Genomic DNA, 23,859 nt, shown 5'->3' with positions numbered 1-23,859 from the left:
GCGGTAAAATCTGGTTCCTCTGCCATGGAGTGATGTACATACATTCTGTAGGCACTCTGGGTGGCCTACAGTGAAAGCAAAACACGGTGTTTACAAAGAGGTACATGCTGCAGCCATCAGAAAAGAGGACACCCCGTCCCCAAGCAGATGCACATTTAGGTCCAGGCTGAGTGAAAAGGGCTCAGTCCCCAGACCTGGGATACATGAAAAAGGTAGGGCAAATGACAGAATGACCAGGCAGCCAATTAGCCTAGATGGCCAGTGTGATGGCTTGACTAGGAATGACCCCCCACAGACTCAGGTGTGTGAATGGTTGGGCCCATAGAGAGTGGCACCATTAGAAGGTGTGGCCTTGTTGGAGGAAGTGTGTCACTGTGAGAACAGGCCCTGAGGCCTTATAAGCTCAAGTCTGGCCAGTGTGGCATGGTCTCCTGCTGCCGCCTGTGGATCCAGATGTAGAACTCTCAGCTCCTTCTCCAGCACCACATTTGCCTGCATGTCGCCGTGTTTCCCACCATGACAATATGGACTAAATCTCTGAAACTATAAGCCAGCCCCAGTTAAATGTTTTCCTTTATAAGAGATGCCTTGGTCGCCGGGCGGTGGTGGTGCACACCTTTAATCCCAGCATTTGGGAGGCAGAGGCAGGCGGATCACTGTGAGTTCGAGGCCAGCCGGGTCTACAAAGCCAGTCCAGGACAGCCAAGGCTACACCGAGAAACCCTGTCTTGAAAAACCAAAAACAAAAAACAAAAAAAAAAAAGAGTTGCCTTGGTCATGGTGTCTCTTCACAGCACTAAAACCCTGACACAGTCAGCAAAATCTCTGTGAGTGCTGCGTAACAAACTGGACTTAAGTAACAAGCAAAAGCCAGGCTGCTGGGAATGAGGAGGAGCAGTCCAGGCCCAGGTGCTTATTGCCTCTGTCTGGCACACGTCGGGGAACAGCAGGCCAACCAGCATGTTCAGGGCATGAGAAGCGAAGGGGAAGAGTGGCTGAGTGAGGACGACGGAGGAGTTTTGGATCGCACACTAAGTATACTGGGGAGCTTGGCATGGTGGCATGTGCCTTCAATCACAGCAAGTTGCAGCCAGAATTAAATAATGAAACCAAGTCTTAAAAAGAAACATGTGGCTGGGTGCAGGGTGGTACGCACCTTTAATCCCAGCCCTCAGGAGGCAGAGGCAGGCGGGCCTCTGAGTTTGAGGCTAGCCTGGTTTATATAGTGGGTTCCAGGACAGCCAACGCTATGTAGTAAGTGGAAAGACCCTGTCTAAAACAAACCAAAACAACAACTCTCCCTACACACACACACACACACACACAGAGAGAGAGAGAGAGAGAGAGAGAGAGAGAGAGAGAGAGAGAGAGAGAGAGAGAGAGAGAGAGAGACTGAGACAGCCTGCAGTGGTCCAGCCCGTGCAAGGCATTCTGGAGACGGGAGCTGAGACAGACACCTCTAAACCTTCTGAATCTCCATCTCTACCTTCTCCGCCCTTTCCTGCAGATGGCCATGGCAAGTGTTTGTCCTACAGGTGGGGAAATGGAAGCTCAGAGGTCAAGTTCCTAGTCCCAGGCTTCTCAGAAGAGGTCTGCCCCAGCCTGGCAGCAGTGCAGCTGTGGGGCTGACAGTGAGCCCAGCCCGGGGATCAGCTGAACCAGCCTGCTGAGTGGATGCAGATAGCCAGGGCCAGGGCCCACCCAACACCTGCTGGGTACCTGGGTTCCACAGCAGAACTGAAGCCAGCTCCAAATTCCTCCAGAGTCTGCCGATTTGCCTCCATGCTTGGTTCAGGCTGGAAGAAGAACACAGGTCTTTATAAGTGCTAGGCAGGCAGTCTACGGAAGTCATCTTCTAGCCTGACAAACCTGCTCTCCCAGGGGGGGTTGTAACAAAAGCAACAAAGACCCACAGGATGGTCAAGGTGATGATGGTCTCTAACAGGTGATGCTGTTGAGAGGTGATTGGCTCAGAGGGCTCTGACTCCGCCATTTACTACACGTATGAGTGGTATGGGGCTAGTAGGAGGTGGGGCCTGTTTGGAGGAATTAGTCATCGGGACATGTTTCTTTGAATGATGTATCGGCCCTGCCTCCCCCACCCCCCACCCCCCCCCCCGCCCCCGGCCCCACTTGCCCCTTCCTGGCCACCAAGGGGGAGCAGCTTTGTTCCCTCACATCCATCTACCATGATGACTGCTCCTTCTCCTCATTCCCAGCAGCCTGGCTTTTGCTTGCTCCTTAAGTCCAGTTTGTTACGCAGCACTCACAGAAGTTTCGCTGACTATCTCAGTTAGGATTTTATTACGGTGAGGAGACACCACCCAGAAATGAATGAAACCTCAGCAACTATACGGCCAAACAAGGCCCGTTCAAGGGAGGAGACACTTCGGTCACCTGCAAGCCCACAGGAATGATGGAGCAGATGAGGAGCAGTTGAGGATTCAAGAGATCCATTCTAGAAAAAGTCAAATTGCAGGATTCAGATTTGACTGCCTCTGAGAGAAGCAGACATATGCATTTGGCGTGGCAGGAAGGAGCTGAGCATGAGGCTAGCACAGTTCATGGTCAGGCCCGGGGACAGTACTGAGGTGCTGTCCCATTCTGATCCTTCGATGAGCTGGTAGGGAAGGTCACAGCCCTGCATGCCAGAAGGTTCTAGACTGAGGACAGAGAAGATATGATGTTGCTGCTTGGGAGAGCAAGACTTTGAACAGAGGCAGAAGGGGATGGCTGTTCCTTTGTCCTTTCTGGCAGTGGATTTGTGCGTGTTAATGCTTACAGCACTCCAGGCTTGCCTGCTGTGTTCACCTGTGCAGGTGTGGAGCAGGCGGAAGGGGATTTCCCTGGTGGGACACTGCCAGCTCGGTGGGACAAAGGGAGAGAGGGTGTTTGCAAGGAAAGTGGTGCAAGGTGGGATAAACAGGGCGTGCTGCCCAGCAGCTCAGTTTTCCAGGTGTATCTGCCTGCAGATTTCTGGGATTGTATTTTAAAACAAAGCTGAGAGTGCACAGATGCTCAGAGGCCCCAGCAGATCTCACTGTGGCTTTCCTGTGTGCCTCCTCCAGGGCTAAATCCACCCTCGGGGATTTGAGAAGCTCTGTTCTGCCGGTATGCACGACCCCCAATCCTACCCCTTTGCCTGGACTTTCCAAAGGTCACCAGCAGGGAATAGTGACAGTACTGGTAAGTGCCCTTTGAGATGGTGTGGACTCTAGTGCTTGTCTGGGTCCAGTCTAGAGGTCAGAGGGCACGGAGGAGCCTAGACAGAATTTGGGGAAAGAAGAAAGAAGGGAAGAGGAGGGAGAGACGCGAAGAGACCATCTTTCTCTTCCTGTACCACCTCCCAAGCTCCACCCTCCCAAGCCCCACCCTTCCCAAGCTCTCTGAGGGTCTGGGCATATGACTCAGGAAGATTGGGTCCTAAGCAACACCAGGGACCCGGATCCTGGAACTGGGGCACAGGTGGGGAAGGGGGTGTTGGGAATGAGGCCAAAGCCGAGTTAGAACTGGGACACTTTCCACGTGGGACTTGCTTCTACGCAGCTTTCCTCAGAAATCCTTGGAAGTTTTATATCTGAGCTCAGCCAGGTTGAGAGGAGGCATATATGGATGGGTGAGGCTGTGGGGCAGATGTTGCTCTGTGTGTGCAGAGGCTCCTCCCCCCCTCCCCCCCATTAAAGAAGAGTCTCCTCCGAGTAAACCACATGTTTATTTTGAACATTCAAGTTAAAAAAAAAAAAGGTAACAAAAGCCATGACACAGATCACACACACACACTCACACATATACAAAGCATCTCATGTCACTTATATACAAAAGAGAGCAAAGTGAGGAGGGAGGGCAGTGGAGGCCGCTCGCTTCACAGTGTCCCATGACTTCACATGCTTGCTTGCCGGCTGCTCAGCTCGGGAAACTGCCCCATTCTCCACCCAACAGGGGCAAGGGATAGGGTAGGAGGTGGGATCTGGGGTGGGCAGGCGGCTGGAGCCAAGGGGTGAGGGGAGGGGTCCATTATCTCGGAGCAGACCCTTCTCCAGTTTCCTCAGGCCAAAGGTGCTGGGGCTTGTAGGTGGGACCCAATCTTGGGGCGGAAGGGAGTGGCCACTGTGTCCTGGAGAAGCCTCAAGGGTCATTGGAGCTCCCTGGCCAGGCCTCAGCTTCCTCATCTAAAAGAGGTGAGTTCTCTCCCACAGATCCTCATGCCTCAGCCTGTGGTCCCCATTCATGAGGGACTGTGGCGGGATGATCCCTTGGGACGTGGGTGAGGTCACCATGTGCCTCAAAGGTGGGGAATCTGGCAGAAAACAGCTTAGAGCACCTGACATAGGCCTTGCCCAGAACAGGCCCAGAACAGGGGGCCCAAGGAAGAGCCACTTCCTCCCTGCCTACCTCACTAGATTCTGGAGATGCTCTTTTCTTACTCTGAGGCTGAGGCTTGGGCATAGGTGAGAGACCCCTGACTGGCCCTGAGCCCCACACTCACCGCTGTTCCTTCTACACTGTGAAGGGGGTGGCACAGTCCTTTGGGCATGTAACCTGCCTCCACATAGAAATCGCACTGTTGCCAGTTGGCCGATTGGTACTTTACCTTTCTGAGCCCCATCCTTCTCTCCTGCATCACGGGACCAAGAACAGTCAGTCCCGCCTTGTAACTGCTGTGAGGATAAAGCAGCCGGTGTGGATACAGCAGCCCGTGCAGTTGCAGTGTCTAAGACTGTCTAACAAGCCTTGTTCCATCTCCATCAGACCCAGGGGCAGCTCAGGGTCACAGCTGTCGTTGGGAGCATCAGGTGGCGAGTTTGGAAATAGAGAGCCAGCCCCTTCCTCAGTGATCCATTCTCAGAACCCTGCCCCAGTGTCTCCATTTTTTTCTCTCTCCTAGGCTGGGGGGGTTGGAATTTAACTGGGGGCCTTTCTGGCAGTGGATTTGCACGTGTTAATGCTTCTGGAGCCCCAGGCTTGCCTGCTGTGTTTGCCTATACAGGTGTGGAGCAGGCAGAAGGGGGTATTCCTGCGTGGTGGGACACTCCCATCTCAGTGGGACAAAGTGACCTGACAGGGATGCAGCTGAGGTGTCATTTCTCATCACCAACGTGACAAAGCAGAAAGGATTGGGATGGTGTGTCCAGTGGGCTCAAATGGCCAAGCAGTTTCTGCTACATCCTTGCTAAGCCCTCCTCTAAAGCTGCCTCTCCTGGAGCAACAGCAAGAGCCTGGTGAGGCACAGAGTCCCCCAAGGTCTAAGTTCTGAATCCAGCTGTCACCCAGCAACAACCCTGGCATCCTCACGACAGACACTTGACCCAGCACTGGGGCTGATGTCATTGGCTGTTACTGGGCAACCAGGGATCTCAGCAGGTCTGGATGAAACCTCAGCAACTGTCTTCAGGGGATGTGGATGGAGGTGCTGAGCCGTGTAGTTGCTCTCAAAATGGAAACATGCATCCATTTCCTTGGACATGCTTCCCTGGCACAGGGCTGCAGCCTCCCACTCCTGCGTCATGTCTTGGGCTGAGTGGCCTCGGAGAGCAGAGACAGGGACGAAAGTAGCGGGTGGGGCAAAAGCCACCAGTCCCCACTGACTCAGCCAGCCTGCTGTGGCTCCGGTACTTGGGAGAGGACCAGCAAGGACCAGCATCCTTGGCTGTCTTTCCCTCACCTCCCAGTATGTTTGGGTGTCCCATAAAGATTGTTCCAGTGCCCTGGGGGAAAGCATTCTCTCAAATGTCTCCCCACACAGGTATAAGCTGGGCTCAAAGACACTCAAGGACAGATAGCATGGTACCCAGGGCAGAACACTGACGAGGGATTCAGAAGCTCTGGGCCTGCCATACTGTGCTGTTTGATCCTGGACAAGTTAACTGCCCTCTCTCTGCTCTTTCCCATCTTCCACAAGCAGGGACTTACAATGGGCAGCCTCTCTCAGCTCTGATATTCTTTTGAGCTCTTGGGGTGGGGGTGGAGGTGGGGACAGGCGGGGACCACCAAGCCGCCAGTTGAGACCCTCTCAGAAAGGCAAGGGCGAAGGATCCAATGGGAACTAATGCTTATATGTGTCTGCTCTGCCTTGAACCTTGCCCTTGACCCTGACCCTCTGAGCCAGCTGTGAGCCTAACCCCTCCCTAGTCCGAGCCCATCTGCTATCCAGTTCCAGAACCTTCTGTGCTAAGCCACTGGACCTTCAGGTTGCCTGCTCTGTCTGCCAGGTATCATGGCTCATCTCATGTTCCAAATGCAGGTTTCTCAGAAGTAACCAACACTATGGCCTTGGCTCACAAAGGAGGAAAGCCAGGCCCAGAGAGGGTAGGTCCTTACAAGAGGCCACACAGTAAGTCATAGGAACCAAGAGGTCCTCTCCCTCTTAGCATCTTCTATCCTTTCCAGGGCCACACAGAAGAAGTTAACACGGTGGCTAAGCCACTGGGCTTTGCCGGGGGAACTGTCTCCTTGGTCACAGTGCCTCTGCTTTGGATGCTCTCAGGCTAGGCTAGAGTGACCCAGGTCCTGTCTTGGGCATGGAGGGGGCAGACAACCATGCTGATGGGCAAAGTTGCCAGTGGGCACAGGGGGTATTCACAGCCCTTTGGCTTCTGGGGTCTTGGTCCCTAGCTGTTAGGGTAGGAGCTGGGAAGGGAACCTCCTGGAAACTGAGGTGGGGCTTGAACGGACATTGAACCAACATTCAAACCACAGCACACAAAGAAACTGGTGAGAGGAGGGGGGAGGGGGGAGGGAGGGCAGTGGGCCTGGTGACCCTGCAGCCCCAGTGGGCAACTGCAGAAGATGGAGGAGATTCTCATCTTATACATCTCTAGCATCCCTTCTCCAGCCTGACGCCGGCCTATGGGGAAGCACAGGGAGTGAGAGGGTCAAAGGCCACCTCTACCCACAACCCCTCAGGGCATGTTGTTGTAATTAGTGGGCTCTGATGTGACCAGTGGGACAGTGTGTAAGGTGAGAGACCAAGCCAATCCACTGCCCTGAGGTGGGATTGCCTCAACTCCCCTAGGTTGGACCAATTGATTGAGATACTGGTCCTTATCCAGGTGGCAGAGGGGACAGGATTCTGGAGGTGAGGGTGCCTGGGAGGGGAAGTGGGAGGTACGGCCAGGAGTGAGGAAGGAGGGGAAGGCCAGCATGTGGACAGGCTGAGGAGGGGAGTGCCCCTTCAAAGTCCCAGAAGTGACAGGCAAGGGAGGGGCCCTGAATGAGGTGGCCCCTCATGCCTTAGCCCTCCCCTTGCAGACATCAAAGGTGGCCTTCTTTGCACCTCCAAAGGCCTCCACCAACTTATCTTCCCAGGGGAGGACATTGCCCATCAGTGGCCCCGTGCAGTTGGCCATGCCCAGCACCTGGGCAGGTGTCAGAATGTGGTCCCACAGGTTGAACTGTGCAATGTCACCGACGAAGGCCTGGGTAGCATCAAATCGGCCACCAAGGGTATCCTGGGGCCAAGAGAGCAACAGAGAAAGAAGAGACATGAAACGAGGGAACAAGGGCAGAGGTAGTCGAGCCAGGCCCTGTACCTGTCAAAGCCTGGTTGCCAAAGTTCTAGCCCCACCCAAGGCTGCTACCTCCCAATGCTCCAGTCTCGCTCTCAAGACTCTAGCAAGGTCTCATCCCAGGTTCCAGCTCCACCCACTTCTTTTGTTCTCAGCTGCCCATCTGCAAATTGGTGGGTCAGACAAGATGCTCACTGCCCCAGAGTAGGTGGGGTAATGACTTGGGGACGCACTCTACCTGTTCTTGGCCCAGGATAAGGATGCCGTGTGGCTTGATGGGGTGCCAGGCTGCCAGGTTCTCACCAGAACCCCGCAGTTCTCCATCCTGGTATGCAGACCACAGCCCATCCCTTGTAGTCCAGGCAATGCAGATATGATGCCAATTGTTGTCCTGTAGGCTCAGAGGCAGCTGGGCTACCTGGACACGGGATGGAAAACGGGGGTCAGAGACCCAAGGCTGGAGAAGGTGGGATGGCCAGGCAGACCGCCTCATAGCTTTCCTCTATGGATGGAATCCAAGGCCTGCCCTGCATTCCAACTCTAGTCTTTCCCGTTTGGATTCTCCCTCCTTCCCGCATGACCCCCACCAAACAGCTTGCCTCTGGTCACAGGGACTGTCCTTTTTTGTTGTCAGGGCTTCAAGGTCACACATGGTAGGGAGAGTGTCCACAAACCCATTTCCCTTGCACACCTAAACCAGTGCCCAGCTCATAGGATGGACTGACCCTTGCAGAATGAGTCTTGGACTCAGGCTGGGAGGGTTCCACAGCCTGGCCCTGGCCCTAGCATCTGCCTCCTATCTGACCTTGAGGAGGCTGCTCTTTCCTTCCAGAGCCAGAGTAGGAGGTTGAATACACAGTGGCTGCCTCTTTCTGTTCTCAAGGGGCAGACATGGCTAATCAATCATGAGCTTAAACTCAAGCTGGAACTCTGCTCATGGTGCTCTGGAAGCCGCTATGGGTGGCTGGGCGCTGGTCTGTGAGGTGAAGCTACTTGTCTGTGGCTTTAAAGGGCTCCTTTATCTCACAAATGCCCTGAGATGATGGCTTCAGAAGGCATTCTCTGATGCCTGCTGGGTACCAGGCCCCATTCCAGTCCCAGAGGGTGGATCTGGACATGGCCTTGAACAAGTTGTGCCCACATGGGAGAGCAAGGCTTTAGGGACAACATCATCAGTTTGGTTGCCTGTTCATCTCCACTGTCAGCTTGACTGGATTTTCAGTCACACAGGAGACATGCCTCTGGGCGTTACTGCTCATGAGGGCGTCTCTAGAGAGATCTAGTTGAGGGAAGGCCTACCCCAAATGTGGCCGATGGGCTGGGGTTCCAGACAGAGTGAAAAGGTGCCAGCTGAGAGTCCACACTCATGTCACTCTGCTTCTGGAATGTGGATGTAATGTGACCAGCCTGCTCACACGCCTGCCCTGACAGCTACTTACAGCTGCTTTTGCCGCCCTGGCTTCCCAAGATGGACTGTACCCACAAATCTGTGAGCCAGAACAAACCCTTCCTTAAACTGCTTTTGTCAGGTGTTTTACCACAACCACGAGACAGTCGTGTGTGTGTGTGTGTGTGCGCGCGTGCGTGTGCGTGTGCATGTACGTGTACGTGTGCGCGCTGAAAAAAGTCCCCTGGAAGGGCGTGGCAGGGCAAACTTGGTGCTTACAGAAGAGCAAAGAACAGAAAGGCAGGAACAGGGCTGACAGCGGTTCCCTGTCCATGGTGCTGAATTCTCCATCGGGAGCGCCTAGTGCTGCCCTCTGCCAGGCAGCAGCGGCAGACCACGACGAGGGGAGCAGGACAGCCCCGCGCCCGATCGCCTCTGTAATCTTAGGAACCTCAAGGCAGCACGCTGACCCCCTGGGCCACTGCCTCCTGGATACCCAATTAGGCTCCCAGCTGTATAGCTTGTGGGCTGGTCCCATAGGAATGGGGTCTTTGGTATGTATATTTCCAATGGGTCTCAAAAGCCAACACACCCTCTAGGCTGAAACATTGAGGCAGGTAAGAGGCCTCCCTCAGTTGTCAGTTAGTCATGGGGACAGGGTGGCCTGGACAGACAGGGGATGACCCGGGGGCAGAATAGTGGGAGTAAAAGAAAAAAAGTAGTTCTGGAGTCCATAACAGATGAGGAAACTGAAGCACGGGCTGGTAAATGAGATGACCCAGGTGGCACATAAAATAGCCAGGACGCAAGCACTATCCTCAAACTATCCATGGTGGGAAAGGCAGAGGGCGAGCTTTGGGGATCACCAGCAGCCCTTCCTGATAGTGCCTTTCCTCCTCCTCCTCCTCCTCCTCCTCCTCCTCCTCCTCCTCCTCCTCCTTCTCTCTCTCTCTCTCTCTCTCTCTCTCTCTCTCTCTCTCTCTCTCTCTCTCTCTCTCTCTCTCTCTCTCTCTCTCTCTCCAGGAGAACGCACAGGGTGCCTGTAGGCTGGCCTATACACTGACAATCTGAATCACCTCTGTTACCCCTCCTTTAGCCAGCCCTGCATCTGGGGAGTCTACATTCTCAGAACCGAACGTGGTACACAGTAGGTGCTTAGTGTGTGCTGAGTATGATGAACAGGAGAGTGAAAGTGTCACTCCACATTCAGCTCCTAGGTAGTGCAGGGCACTGTGCTTTGGGAGCCCAACCGTCCTCGTCCCCTGGAGTCCTAAGCCCCGCCCAGTGTCATAGACTCCACCCACCTTGTCGTTGATCAGCAGCTCCATTGGCTCAGGGCCGGCCTCCAGCAGCACGATCTCATTGGCCTGCCCAGGCACCGAGTAGGAGAAAGGGGTGCCCTGGCCCGAGCCACCGGATCTGGAGCGCAGCCACATGCAGACGGTGAAGGCGTAGAGTTCCGGCAGCGCCTTGCGCACGCGAGCATACATGTAGTTGTTGCGGATGGGGATGCTGACCTTGAAGGCATCTGGAGGACTGTAGGCCGAGGACCCTGGAAGGGACAGGGCGGGGTCAGTGGGCACTGCGAGATGAGGGCTGATGGCTCCAAGCCACCAGCAGGGCGCGGGTGGGAGGGACGGACGGCGAGGGAGCGAGGGGGCGGGGATGTGTGTGCCAAAGGCTTTCAACTAGTCTACTTTTGCCTCTGGGCTGAAAAGTGTGACTAAATTAAGCCTGGGGCCTCTCAAATTCACATGTCCTGAGTTCGAATGTTGCCTGTGAGCTTCAACGAGACAAATGCAACCTCCTTGGCCTTCTATTTCTTCGGTAAAATGGGCTAATGAACATTAGCCGTGAGGGCTGGCAGGCCCATAGGCTCATCAGCTATATATAATCATGACTCTTTACAGCTGTTCACCTACTTAAGAAACATTGTGTGTTGCTTTGTGTGTGGGAGGCTGACTGGAAGCGCCTTCCACGTGCCACCTCCTCTCACGCTTACGAGGTAGGCAGTGGTATAATCCTCATTTTTCAGGTATGCCTTGGTACACAGAGGTTATTTACTCAAGGTCACACAAAAGTAAGAGGTAGGGCTGGGATTTGAACGGTCCAAGACTCAACTCAGTTTAGAGACAGGGATGGAGCTCCAGGATGGGAGATGAGGTGGGGGAGGGGGCCCGACACCATGACTTCCCTCTTCTATCTTTCAGTCAATTAAGAGAGGAGGCACATCCCCTGGTCCTCAGGGGTATTGGTGTGGAGGGACAAGATGGATCGAGTGGGGTTAGAGGCTGCTGCCACAATTCAAGTACTCAACTGGGTGCCTCCCAAGAGTGCCCCAGGCCCACTGCTCCCTTACAACTAAACCTAGCATGGCCCCTTGGTTCCCATGGGTACTTGCTGCTTCTGCTCTACAGAGCTGGCTTGAGACCCCCTCCTCCAGAAAGTCACCTAGGCTTCTTTCTCCTGAATGTCTGTCCCACACCTGAGCCACTCTCAGCTTCTTCCCCCCCATGTCCCCACCTTGGCCTCACAAGGGCCCATGAAAGCTCATAAGCCCCTCCATCTCTTAGGTGAAGACAGCAAGGTCTGGGGAAAGGAAATGGCCTTTCAGGGTTGCAGAGCAAGCCTGTGACAGGCTTGGAGCCCAGGGGTCCTGACACCTCCACACTGTCCATTATGATCCTCTGACCCCTGGCAGTTGCCAGGCCTGTGGGTTAAATGGCAGACGGCTGACAGATTGCTCAGAGTGCTAATTGTGGCTGGCTAAATGCACGGCATGTGGGCTGAGGGATCTGATTACAGGCCTAGACTATCCACTTATCGGCTGTGTGACCTTTGACAAGTCACTTGACCTCTCTCAAACTCACTGTCTTTACCTGTGAAAATCCCTGCAGTTAGTGAAGATTAAATCAGCCTGTGGCGTGTCATTACACAGCCAGCTCCTGGGCCCAGCAGAGCCAGAAATGACAACTGTCAGCAGTAGCTTTGAGAGTGACAGTGACCCCCCACCAGCAGGCTGTCCCCGTTCCTGTTCCACAGCCTCTGGAAGTTGCAGCCAGAGGACCAGGGGTCTGGCACCTCAGCCATCTATCTACTTACACCCCGGGACCTACCGTGCTCCAGCTCCGCCACACGACCCTGCAAGGCATCCAGCTCCTTCTCCACTTCCTGTCGCTGCTGGTGGCTGCCATGACTGAGGGCAGCACGCTCCTTCTCCAGCGCCATCACCTTCGCCAGCAGCTGGCCTTCTAGCTCGTCCATCTTGGAGTGCAGGGCAGTGGGCACAGCTGGGGCTGGCGCCGAGGAGAGGTTCCCACGGGCTGGGAGTTCCTGCTGCTCCAGAGGAAAAGGAAGGAATGTGATGATGTCACATGGGGGGTGTCACCCTGCCAACCACCACAGGTGAGCCTGGCTTCTGGAGCCTAGGCAAAGCTGGGACAGTAAAGCAATGGCAGGTGGCTTATGCAGACAGCGCCTGCTTGCCAAGGGAGTGAGGACTCTTACAAGCACAACCTCGTAGTAGAAAAGGACTACACGGAGAGCTTCTAGAGGCTTCTACGGCTGGGCCCCATGACACAAATCCCCTCTGTATGATGCTCAGAAAACCTCTAGACTGTTCTGTACTTGTTTCCTCATAAGACAATTGCACTACCATTCTGGGGAGGATCATGTGGCAAAAACCAATAAACAGAGCCTGCTGGCTGCCAATGTCTTTCGCATTCAGGGTGTCCTGAGACAGGCTGACACCTCTTTCCAGCCCAGGATGAGGACATTCCTGGGTCCTCTTTGTCCTGTCTTAAATTGGGTGGGATTGAGTCAGGAGGGCAAGACCACAGGTTCAGACGGGAAAGGATGGCCCAATGTTTCCACACTACTCAGGGGTCCAGGCAGTGAGTGAAACCTGGGTCCCTGGCTTAGGCACCAACATAGAAGCTCGGCACTGTCTGTCTTCAAGTGTTTGGAGCAGCACCTGGCACACAGTAGTACCATGGAATATAGTGGGTGCTCGTGGCACACAGGGTGTTAATTCATGTCTGGGCGATGAACAAATTGGGGAGAGTCTCTGAGCAGAGCTGAGAGGCAGTTTTGAACTTGTCCAAGACCTCTAGTCCTTTGAGGCAACCTGACACCCCATGCAGAAGCCACGCAGCAGAGCTGGGAACAGATGGGACACGGAGGGTGCAGGGCCCCCCAGGGGGCTTCAGGACAGATTTTGAGAGGAGCACGTGGCTGGTGAGGAGAATGGAGAGCTGTCTGAAGCCTCTGGTGCTCCCCGTGACTGCAGGTTGCCCCCTGACTTCCACGGAGTTTCCCTGCCATGACAGATCCATAGGGTGGCTGTGGCTTGTGTCCCACTGGTGTCTTTCAACACAACCTAACCCTTGAAACTCGTGCCCAGCCAGCCTATGGGGCTCTCTCTCTTTGTGTGCCACAGCCCTGACTTACAGGCAGAAGGGTGATCCCAGGCAGTCAGCCTCTACCCTGCCCGTGAGGGACAGTAGCAACACTGAGTGTGAGCCCTGCACCTCCTCAGCCTGAGGCCACATCATTAGTCACCACATCAGCTCCTGTGCCCCAGATCACACGGATGCAAGGGACACACTTGTCCCCTTACCACAGGACAACTTAAGAGCCATGCCCAGTGTCACCAAACAGTGAGCAGCAAGGCCAGGGCTGGGTCACTAAGGCTGACATGGTCCCTCACTTGTCCCCAGGGGCAGGGCCAGTGCCTTGAAGAAATGCTGAGAGACACTGGCCGTCTCTCTAGCTTGGTGACCAAGAACTGTTTACACTACAGGGTCTGGCTGCTGCCTTCAAGGGTGGCACGGTGTACTAGCTGTCCTTTGTCAAAGCTCCTGCTTGGTAGCACCAGGAGGCCAGGGAGGAGGGGGTCGGGGGGCCAGGCAGCATCCTCCCCCCCACCCCAGCATGTGAATCAGAGAAACATGACGCCCCCACCTCGCTCCCATCTGCCATGGCGCAGGCTGTGTGGCGTGGGCTCCGGGCCTCGTGCCAAGTGGGCCCCAGCCTGAGATGGTAGGGGGACAGCGGAGATGATGTCACACTATCCCCCACTCAGTGCCTGATAGGGCAGGAAGGAGGGGAGGGAGCTGGATTCCAAGTGGGCTGTTGAGAGTCCGTGACAGAGTTTATCATATCTGGGCCCAGAGCCAAAGCCCAGGGTTCTAGGCCCATCTCAGCTGAGCATGAGCTAATGTGGATGGGGGGAGGGGCTCCTTAGCACTCAACAGGGGACGGCAAGAGCAGCAGCATTGCAGACTTGGGGCAAACGTCTCAGCTGCTCTTACCTCCTGAGGAATAAGTCAGAGACCAGGGTGTTGAAGCTCAGAGAGGGTGGGCTGCCTGCCTAAGGTCACACAGCAGTCCCGTGTCCATTCCTCATGCCAACCCTCACAGTCTTGAGTATCAGTCTGTTCTTCTGCCAAGTGGGTATATAGTATTACCCTAGCTGTTAGGAGGCTTAAAATGGACGGTCTCAGTAGCCACGAGAAAGGCAGGCTGCGTCACATTGTCACATTCTGTATGACAGCCTCACAGAGGGCCCCAAAGGAGGGTCCTGCTAGCGTGACAATGGCTGAGTTGCGGAAAGAAGTGGGAATGTCAACTGCCTTGGCCTCATACAAGAGGCTGTCTCTTTTGTGACAGGAAAAGAGGAAGGGCCTGACTTCCCAGGTCAACGCACTGTCAGTCAGCAGTCCCCCTTCCATCCCCCTACCTGCTCAGCCCAGATTCTGGGGACAGTAGTGCAGGCCTCTCCTCCCAACTGTGCACATATCCTGCCGCCTCATACCCTGGCTCCACCCAGCCTGAGCGGCTTGTTATGGAAAGATGCCGTGCCTCAGTTTCCCTGAGGCGCAAGAGCAATATTAACTCAGAGCCCACAGGGTCCCTGGGAGCTGTGTGGAGTGCTAGCTACTGTCACTGCCACCAACACTACTTCACTATGCCTTAAGAGGTCTGGAGACACAGCGTGGTTGGCAGAGGGCTCCAGCACTGCACAAACTGTGTGTGGTGGTGCACACCCTGTGACACCCCCACCCCCTCAGGAGGTGAAATCAGGCAGATCAGAAGTTTAAGGCTATCCTTGGCTACATACAGAGTTCAAGGCCAGCCTGGGTTACATGATGTCCCATTTCAAAAATAAATACTGTGTTGCAGCTCTGAACCCAGTTGCCAGGCTGCACTGAGAGAAAAGCTAGGCACAGGCTGGTCAGCAATCAGCACCACCAGACGTCAGGTGACAGAGGCAGGTGGGCACGCAGGTAGAAGGCAGGGAGGGGTAAGATGGCCGATTTGGAACAAGGTGCCCGTGCCCCCAACACCCCCCAAATCCATCTCACCCTGAGGCCTCAGCACATGCTGTTCCTCCTGCCAGGAATAGTCTTCCTGCCCCACCCCATCCCTGGCCGAGAGAATGCCTGCTCTCCCAGATGGTGGCTTTCCTGACGCCGGAGCCAACATGCTCCAAGAAAAGAATGAGGTGCCAAGCTCTGTCCTGGCTTCTGAGCCCTCATTTACCCCGCTCATCCGGCGGTGTGCACCCCGGCAATGCGGTGCCTGCCTGACAGTCATCAACCTAGCCGAACGATCTGCCCAGCTGTTGGATGTCCCCCTTACGTGATCTGAGGCCTCGAGCAAGCTATGTGGCCCCCTCACGGTTGTCCTTTGTGAAAGTCAGGCCATATTTGAATACTTCCTGGATTGGGGTGTAAGTGATGAAATGCAAGGCAGACCCTAAGTGTGGCGTGCCACAAGTGGCCCTTGAGCACTTTCTACTATTACTGTTATCTTTACCGGGGTGGCGTGTGTGTGTGTGTGTGTGTGTGTGTGTGTGTGTGTGTGTGTGTGTGTGTGTGTGTGAAGGGGGGTTGTTGGACCTAGATTGCTTGGTCAAAAAGCTAGCTGGGAAAAGAAAAAAGAAAAAGCAAAAGCCAGCCGAGCCACTTGTGCACACTCCTGGTGATGCTGAGCCTTACCTGCTGTCCACAGCAAAGATAAGACCCCCCCTGCCCCCCCCCCATCCCCATCCTGGTTCATTTTACTCAGAAACCCCGGCAACAGTCTTGGCTCAGCTCCACTGTGTTGTGTGGCCTTGGACAAGTTCCTCGGTCTCTCTGATCCTATGGAGGACACATAAGCTCAACTGTTGTCCTCAGAGTTCAATGGGAATAAGAGACCCAAATCATCCTCGGGACACCCTGTTAAGCTTCCTTTGTGAGCAGCCTAAGGTTTGACGTATCCCACCATGGGCAAACAGCTCCAGAGCCTGACAGCATGAATTAGCAGAACCATACACAATTAACCATGCGGGTCCCGAGTCCCTTACACCCACCAGCTCAGGAAAGCTTGCAGATGACCGGGCCTGGTGGGCGAGGCTCGCTCTTGGGTGGGTGTGGAGACTCTTACAGCCACTTTGGGAAAATGTGTCACAGTATCTACCGAGGCTAAATATATGTCCCTGCTGGCACTCAGGCATCCCACTGCTGCAGACGGGGCCAGCAGAAAGGAGGGCCGATGGCCACCCAAGGAGATCGTGCAGTGTCCACAGTCGCTTTACACTAGGATCAGACACAACCTGAAGGTCCGGTCCTCAGACAAGCGGGTGACGGTGCCTCAGCACGGGGACAAGTGGCCACTGCCACAGACGCCTGACCTGTGGCACAGGCACAAAGCCCCTCGAAGTTTAAATATGAGCAAAACCCATCAATGGTGACCATGGCCAAAATGGGGAAACCCATTCTGGGGACCCAGAAGAAGGTTACTCTGGGAGTGTTTCTCAAGGGTGCCCACATATCTCTGTCAGATCCTGTCCACTCTTCTTGGAAGACAGGAGGCTTTTTTTTCTTTTTTCTTTTTTTTTTTTAAATCTCAAGACTGGGTTTCTCTATGTAGCCTTGGCTGTCCTGGACTTGTAGACTAGGCTGGCCCCGGACTCACAGCGATCAACCTGCCTCTGGCTCCCTGAATGCTGGGATTAAAGACGTGCACCACCATGCCCTGCTCCGACAGGAGGCTTTTTAAAAGGGCACGGGATGTCCCTTCCCATTAATTGAGGATCAGACACAGAGGGCTTCTCAGGCCATAGCATGATAGTTGCAGGTCCAGGGTTTACAAAGCCAGGCTTCTTGCTAGGATAACGGCCTACCACTGACAGGCTCGCCTTAGGGGCTTTTCACAGCCCAGCTCACCCATTTTACAGATATGTGTGTAAGCTGAGGTCTGGAAAGAGAGTGTCCCAAGCCATAAGTGAGCCTCACATGGCTGCCCCCCTCCCAGGGGGTGGTGCATTTAGAGCTGGCCAGGTGTCTAGGAAGCATCTGGTTTCTTGTAGGTTTGTTCATTTTTTTGAGATGGAGTCCTGTGGAGCCTTGAACATAGCCTGATGCATAGCTGAGGATCACTTTGAAAGTCTCATCCTTCTGCTTCTACCTCTTATGAGTTAGGATAACGGGTGTGGACCACAATGCCCCTATTTACTCTGTGCTAGGGATCTGACTCGGGGCTTTGTGTCTGCTTGGCGAGCGCTCTCCCAATGGAACTCCACCCATGCCCTCCCTGTCATTATAAAGGGGCAAGGGGCAGAGGTCTGCTTGTGCTGCATTCCTCAGACTCACTCCTCAGAGCCTTCAGGTCTCCTCTCCCCAAGACAGAAAGCTCACATGGCCTATTTTACATGGCAGACTGAAAGAGCTAATGTATAATACATACCTAAGAAGAGCCAACTGCTCCTGGCAGCCCCACGGGAGCCTCCACACCAGCAGGGCCAGCCGCCGAGGCCTGGCCAGTCCCATGGCCACTTTTAGCCCCCAAAGATGAAGGTGGGCACTGCCCTCACTTGTGTTCTGCCTTGTAGGTGGGGCATGTCTGACCCATGCAGAATGTAGAGTCAGTGTGAAGAGCCTGACAGACAGGGCCCTGGAGCGAGATGCTGCTAGGTCAAATCCAGCCTCTGATGCTGGGCAACCTGCAGATATTGTTTTAACCTCTCTGAGTCTGGTTTATTTGCAAGGAAGGAGTAGTTTCTCCTCCGCAGAAAGGAGGTGGGATTAAATGAGCTGTTGTGAAGTTCCCAATGCACAGTAAGTGCTTACTAATACTGGGCGATTGCTATCAGAACATCAGTTAAGTGTGGCTTCCCTGAACCCAGCATCCCCTGGGATTCCCGTGAGGATGCTCCTCACCATGGCTCTGCTCCAGCACGGGTGACAGAGGGCAGGGCTTACGTCAAGAAGACTCTGTCTAAACCAATCCTGAGTCTTCACCCTACTCACACATTAGCACAGAAATGGAAGCCCCTGGGACGGAAGTGGCCCAGCTCCCTCGGAAAGTGGTTCTTGGCCGTAGTCAGAAGTCAACATCCTCTGACCTGGGAATGGCTCTCCCGGGACTTCAGCTAAGGGCTCTGTGCAACAGATGGAAGAGGAAACAAACAGCTTTGCCACAGAGTGCAGAAGAGAAGACTCAGAGGCACCCTGCGCCCATCCCCAGCCACAGGGGCCAGTGACAGATGGATATCGGCGGGGGTTGGGGTGGGGGGATATGGTGATTCTGCCTTGGCCTGTTACAATGCCTGCTGGTGGACTGGTATCAGGGGGCTGCAAAAGGGGAGCAGATAGTGGGGTTCATTGAGAGATGTCTCCCTAAACATGTTGACTTTTTCCAGTGAACAATGAAAATAAATACGTTTTTTAAAAAAATGTTTTTGTAGGGGGCTGGAGAGATGGCTCAGAGGTTAAGAGCACTGCCTGCTCTTCCAGAGGTCCTGAGTTCAATTCCCAGCAACCACATGGTGGCTCACAACCATCTAAGATGTTATTTGATGCTCTCTTCTGCAGATAAAGCACTCACATACAATTTAAAAAAAAAATGTTTTTGTAGCCGGGCGTGGCGGCACATGCCTTTAATCTCAGCATTCGGGAGGCACAGGCAGGCAGATCTCTGAGTTCGAGGCCAGCATGGTCTATAAAGCAAGCCCAGGACAGCCAGGACTACAAAAAGAAACCCAGTCTTGAAACAAACAAACAAACAAAAAAAGTTGTTTTTGCTTTTTCTGAAGTCCTCAATCACGGCTCCCACCTGCGGGGCGTATCTCCATCTATTGAAGTCAGGTCTAGCTGGAAGGAGCAGGGGTGATCCAGAGGTACACAGGTGCGTGTGTGTGTGTGTGTGTGTGTGTGTGTGTGTGTGTGTGTGTGTAGAGGGATGGTCATAGTACGGTCAGGGAAGGCCTCCGGGAAGGCAGAGTCTTACATCAGGTACTAACGTGTGTGGAAAGACCAGTTGGACTGTCCTAAGCAAAGGCGGGCGAGACCTGAGAGATGGGGTTGGGGATCCCGATCAGATTCAAGCTGAGTTCAGGCTGAAGCGCGTGGCCCCACGGAGAAGCCCCAGGGTAGGCTTTAGGAACACTCGGGTGTGCCTGGAGGAGAGGGACAGACACAAGGCGGCTGGGAGTGAGCACACTCAGACACAGGCAGGATCCGTGGGGCACGTGGAGTGAGCATTGGAAGGCCCTGGGTGTGGCTCAGCCCACCCAGGGGACTGTCAGGGGACCAAGAAGGACCTCAAATCGGACAGAGCTGCTTTGGCAGAGCAAGAGGGTGCAGGGGAGGTGCATGTGGAAGCCAAGAAGACATATGTGGCAGGGAGAAAGGGGTCAGATGTCTGAAAGGAGCCAGCAAGGTAAAGACCGGAAACCTCTTCACTTTATCACCTCTGGGGACGTTGGCAAGAGTGAATTCAGGGGACTGCGTCAGTGACAGCAGACCCTGTAAACCCGGGGCTTTTACCTACAGTGAGTGAGTAGAGAGGAGGAGAAATCAGTTAGTGGCCTAGAGGTGAGTGAGTCCCCAGTGGCAGTGTGACCCCGGGTGATTGACCCTGACTGCTGCCAGGCTCAGGAATCAGACCCAGTAGCTCCATGTCGGCCGGCCACACTCAGCAAACACAAGAAGGTGAATATGGGAAAGCCGGGGCTCCCCCACGCCTGGGAAGCTGACTCGCTGCCAAATCCCAGCCGCTAGGATCCCTCAGCCTTGGCAGGCCCACTTCAGGGAAGCCCACCCTGCCAAGAGCCAGGTGCCAGGGAGCAGGGCCAGGGGTCAACCCTGCCATGTCAGTTATAGACGTGGGAGGAGCCACCTGTGCCATCAGTGGTGCCAAGGCTAGGGCAGTAAGAGAAAGTTGAGGGGGAAAAAATCTTTCTTTCTTTCTTTTTTTTTTTTTGAGACAGGGTTTCTCTGTGTGGCCTTGGCTGTCCTGGACTCACTTTGTAGACCAGGCTGGCCTTGAACTCACAGCGATCCGCCTACCTCTGCCTCCCAAGTACTGGGATTAAAAGGTGTGCGCCACCACCGCCCGGCAAAAAAAAAAATCAATCTTCTTAAAGGGAGAATTTGCTCCCATGTACGTGTTTCTTTGTATCTTTGCAATTGGATGGTCTGGTGAGACATAGAGTGTCATGGTGCCCATTGCACAGGTGAGGAGACTGAGGCCGCCTTTCCCTGCAGACTTTGAGCATTTATCTGGTCATTTCCCTGCTCTTGGCTTAGGAACCTCCGCCCGGGCAGGGAGGAGGGGTGCTGGTCTGGCTGGCCTCCCTCTCTGTCACTCAGCTCAGGAGGCCTGACTTGGATCTTCTCATCTCTATACAGGAGAGTGGAAGGCCTGGGGGTGGTGAGGCAGACTGTGGTCTGATACCCTGAAGGTGGGGGCGTAAATAGCTGACTTCCTGGAGGTCTGCTAGGATAAGCCCTATACCCTTTCCACAGGTATCCCGCCCTCTACCTCCAGATTGAACCCGGAGCCATATTCATGTCCTTTCCCCATGCTTTCACCTCACCTTTGCTTGCCCAGCTGCACGCAGCCTGAGGGAGAGAGCAGGGGGCCATAGTGTCTGCTCTCTCTCTCCCCCCTCCTTCATGGATCTATCCTGTAGTCTGGAAATCAGTCTGTACCTGGGAATGGCCAAGGCTTCCTGACTGTTTGTACTGCCCAATCTGTTTGTCTCACCTACACTGCTCCAGACTGGGAATTTGTAGCAGGGAGAAAGGGAACTACCAATCACCGGCTTTTAGCATCACACACAACCCAAAGCAGAGTCCCTACTGCCCGGGCTCCTTGTATCTGACCTGGTAAGGGAGAAAGAGGGAGCTAAGTGGATCTCTATTGGGAGTCATCCGCTGACTCCCCAAGAGCCCAGAGCTTCAGGTATATGAAGCTGGGCGTGGCTGAATAGTGGGAGGTGGTGCCGGGCGCGCAGGTTGGTGTTAATGGGGCGCTCTTGGGCTTGAGGGGAGTACAATTCTTCTAACCGTAGCGAGTATGGGGCGGGTGTTGTTTTGGGTTCTGGTAGAAGACCATCTAAGGAGAGCCTCGTACGTGTCACACATCCCCACACCTGCCTTTCAATCAATTTTCACTACAAGTGGCCGCCGCTCTCCCACTAGCCTGCCTCGTCACCGTGCCAGGCTCCCACCGCGATCCGGACCAAGATGATCCCATGGTGCCTGCCAGGAGCGTGCTTTGGGTGAGCGGACCAGAGCCTCAGGAAACCAGCACCAGCACTCTGCAGGCAGGGCATCGCCCCCCAACCCGTGTCCCCCGACGGCGCGTCGCTCACCTCGATGCGCTCGATGCGGTCTCGCAGCGCGCGCACCGCGTCCTCCAGCTCTAAGAGCAGCGCGGGTGAGTCCCATGCGCCGTCGGCCATGGTGTCGCGGCGCGGCCCGGCGTCCTGGAGGCCGCGCGGCAGGCCACTCTCGCAGCGGCCCAGCTTGCCGGTGAGCTCGCGGATGGTGTCCCGGTCTGCGCGGATGCGCGCCTCCTGCTGCAGCGCCGTCTGGCGCAGCTGCTCCGCCGTGCTCTGCAGCAGCAGCAGCTCCGCGCGCTCGCCCGCCGCGTCCCCCTGCTCGGCCCCCGACGGGCAGGCGGCGGCCAGTGGCGTGCAGAGGAAACGGCTGAGCAGCGGCCCGGGCGGCGGCGGGAAGACGCTGGCCGCCGGCTCCCCGGGCAACACCGAGGGCCCAGCCGAGCCACCTGCACTGTGCAGGGCGCTCAGGCTGCGATGCGGGCCCGGGCCACCACCGGCGGCCGAGGCGTTGTCGGTGCCGCCGGGCAGCGCGCGCGCGGGGCTGGCCGCCAGGGGCACGCTGGCGATGATGCAGATGACGGCACCGAGGAACGCCAGCATGCCCGCGGCCAGCAGCACGGCCAGGAACTTCAGCGTGAGGAGCGGAGGGGGCACGCGAGGCCCCCGGCAGGCGCGGCGGCGGGGTCTGGGCGCGGGGCCCGAGAGTGCGGGAGCCGGAACGGGAGCCGGAGCTGTCGCCGCGGCCGCTGCTGCCGCCGCTCTGAACCCTCGCGGCGGGAGGAGGAGAAGGCGGGCGCGGCGGCCCCGCCCCACTCGCTCCCCCGGGGACGGCCGAAGCCCAGCCCCGCACCCGTTCCTTGCCGGGAGCCAGGGTGCGTGCGCCACGCCCAGGGCTTCACCTCGCGTATAGGGCGGTGACTGGACTGCTACAGGGTGCTTGGGTTCTAAGGCGACCCCGCATTCTGGACTCTAGTCCTCTCCAGGCCCCCGGGATGCAGACAGCTGTGCCCCTGCGGGGCCCTGGCCTCAGCATGCTGCAGACTCGGTGCAGTTAACACTCAGCGAGAACAAGTTCAAGATACAAATGAGAAAACTGAGAGCTCTGGGCTCAGCCTGATTCTGGCTGGATTGTAGTTAAGCCTCGGTGGGATTTCGCTTTTGGTACAAAGAGGAAACAGACCCACGGAGGCCAAGTAGCAGTCCAAGGTCACACAGCTAGTACACACTTGGAAGCAGCACTTGAGGTGAACCACGGCTGTCCGGACAGGAGTACTCGGGTGGACGTTGGAAAGGAAAGAAACCAAAGTTGGGGTTGAGGAGGCGGTTTGACCTAATCTGTTTCTGCTGTGGTCACCTGAGCGTCACCTGCCGCCTCCTCTCCACCCCTGGCGTGGCAGGCACTATCATAAGCACCTTCATCTGAGACTTCGGGCCCTGCAAGCATCAAGGCTCTCAGAGGAGGAGAAACTCCTAGCTTTCTTGCAGCCTCCATCAGAGTGGCAGGTGGGAAGCAAGCTGGTGGGCGCTGAGACCAGGCAGGAGTGGGCTGTGCGTGTAGGTTTTAGTTTATCACGTCTAAAATGTCTATATATATTCTGTTGAAAATTAAGTTCGCAATAAACTTAAAAAAAGATAAACTTAAAATCTCTCCCCTCGCCCCCTTTCCGGTCCAGCCTAGGGGCGGGGGAGAAGGGGCATGTGTTCCAACTCTCTCCACTCCACATCCACGGGGATTGTGTCCTCTCTGCTCACCCACCTCCTAGAATCAGGGATTGTTGTCCAGATCTGTGTGGTAAGCACCGCAGTGGGCTCTGCTCATAATGAACCGCCAGAGCCAGTTATGTGTGGATGGGAGTCAGTAACCTGAAAACCGAGCAGGCAGCACAGCTTAACGGAAGCATCCGCAACCGGAGAGGTCGCCTCAGATCTTTGAAGGCAACAGTAGGCAGAGGACCCCCTGAAGCCTTAGGGGTACATAAGACATCAGCACCCCAGCTTATTCTAATGTGCCTAGGGAAAATGTCCTTCGAGAGCCAGCAAGGCCAGGAGAGGTCAAGAGGAAGCCACTACTCAGAGCAGGAGAGTCAGCTGTGATCTGAGTGTCATCAGCCGCCTGGAAAGTTCGGAGACAGCTAAATAGATGAGTACAGGGGTTGAGTCTTGTTTAAACTGGTCTATTAATTGCTTAGCATGACTATCAAGCCAAAGGCATTAACAAGCCATCGCTCTGCTTGAACACCTGCCAGTGATGCCCCATCTCTTGTCCAGAACTATCTTTCCAGGGATATCTATACGGTACAGGACGGGCTTGGAAAACACAGTGAGTGCTGTCCCCTGGCCAGAGAACAGGT

The 23,859-nt window shown here is 55.3% G+C and overlaps 1 protein-coding gene and 1 long non-coding RNA gene across 2 annotated transcripts; one reads left to right on the top strand and one right to left on the bottom strand.

Annotated features, from left to right (window-relative positions):
- Positions 1 to 3,693: 3,693 nt before the first annotated feature.
- Positions 3,694 to 22,289, bottom strand: NPTXR (neuronal pentraxin receptor). The gene is made up of 5 exons (XM_084749503.1): positions 21,539 to 22,289; positions 12,009 to 12,228; positions 10,197 to 10,444; positions 7,744 to 7,923; positions 3,694 to 7,448 (listed from the first exon to the last, which is right to left on the bottom strand). The coding sequence occupies exons 1-5, from the start codon at positions 22,106 to 22,108 to the stop codon at positions 7,224 to 7,226; spliced, it is 1,443 nt and encodes a 480-aa protein (XP_084605629.1). The 5' UTR covers positions 22,109 to 22,289; the 3' UTR covers positions 3,694 to 7,223.
- Positions 7,932 to 11,998, top strand: LOC311579187. Its single transcript, XR_014773093.1, has 3 exons — positions 7,932 to 9,509; positions 10,803 to 10,897; positions 11,466 to 11,998. It is a non-coding gene; the product is annotated as an uncharacterized lncRNA (long non-coding RNA).
- Positions 22,290 to 23,859: the final 1,570 nt, after the last annotated feature.

The sequence above is a fragment of the Acomys minous genome, assembly GCF_964271855.1.
Source record: "Acomys minous genome assembly, chromosome: 12".
In the NCBI taxonomy this organism is placed as follows: domain Eukaryota; kingdom Metazoa; phylum Chordata; class Mammalia; order Rodentia; family Muridae; genus Acomys; species Acomys minous.
The sequence above is the reverse complement of the archived record's forward strand: the minus strand, read 5'-3'. Positions and strand labels throughout refer to the sequence as shown.

Excerpts from the sequence above, each read along its gene's own strand:
- NPTXR (XM_084749503.1), bottom strand. The coding sequence starts at position 22,108 with ATGCTGGCGTTCCTCGGTGCCGTCATCTGCATCATCGCCAGCGTGCCC. Across the intron at positions 10,445-12,008 it reads TGTGGCGGAGCTGGAGCACG|GGTCCTCGGCCTACAGTCCT; the intron begins GTAGGTCCCGGG and ends TGTCCCTTCCAG. Across the intron at positions 7,924-10,196 it reads AGCTGCTGATCAACGACAAG|GTAGCCCAGCTGCCTCTGAG; the intron begins GTGGGTGGAGTC and ends TCCCGTGTCCAG.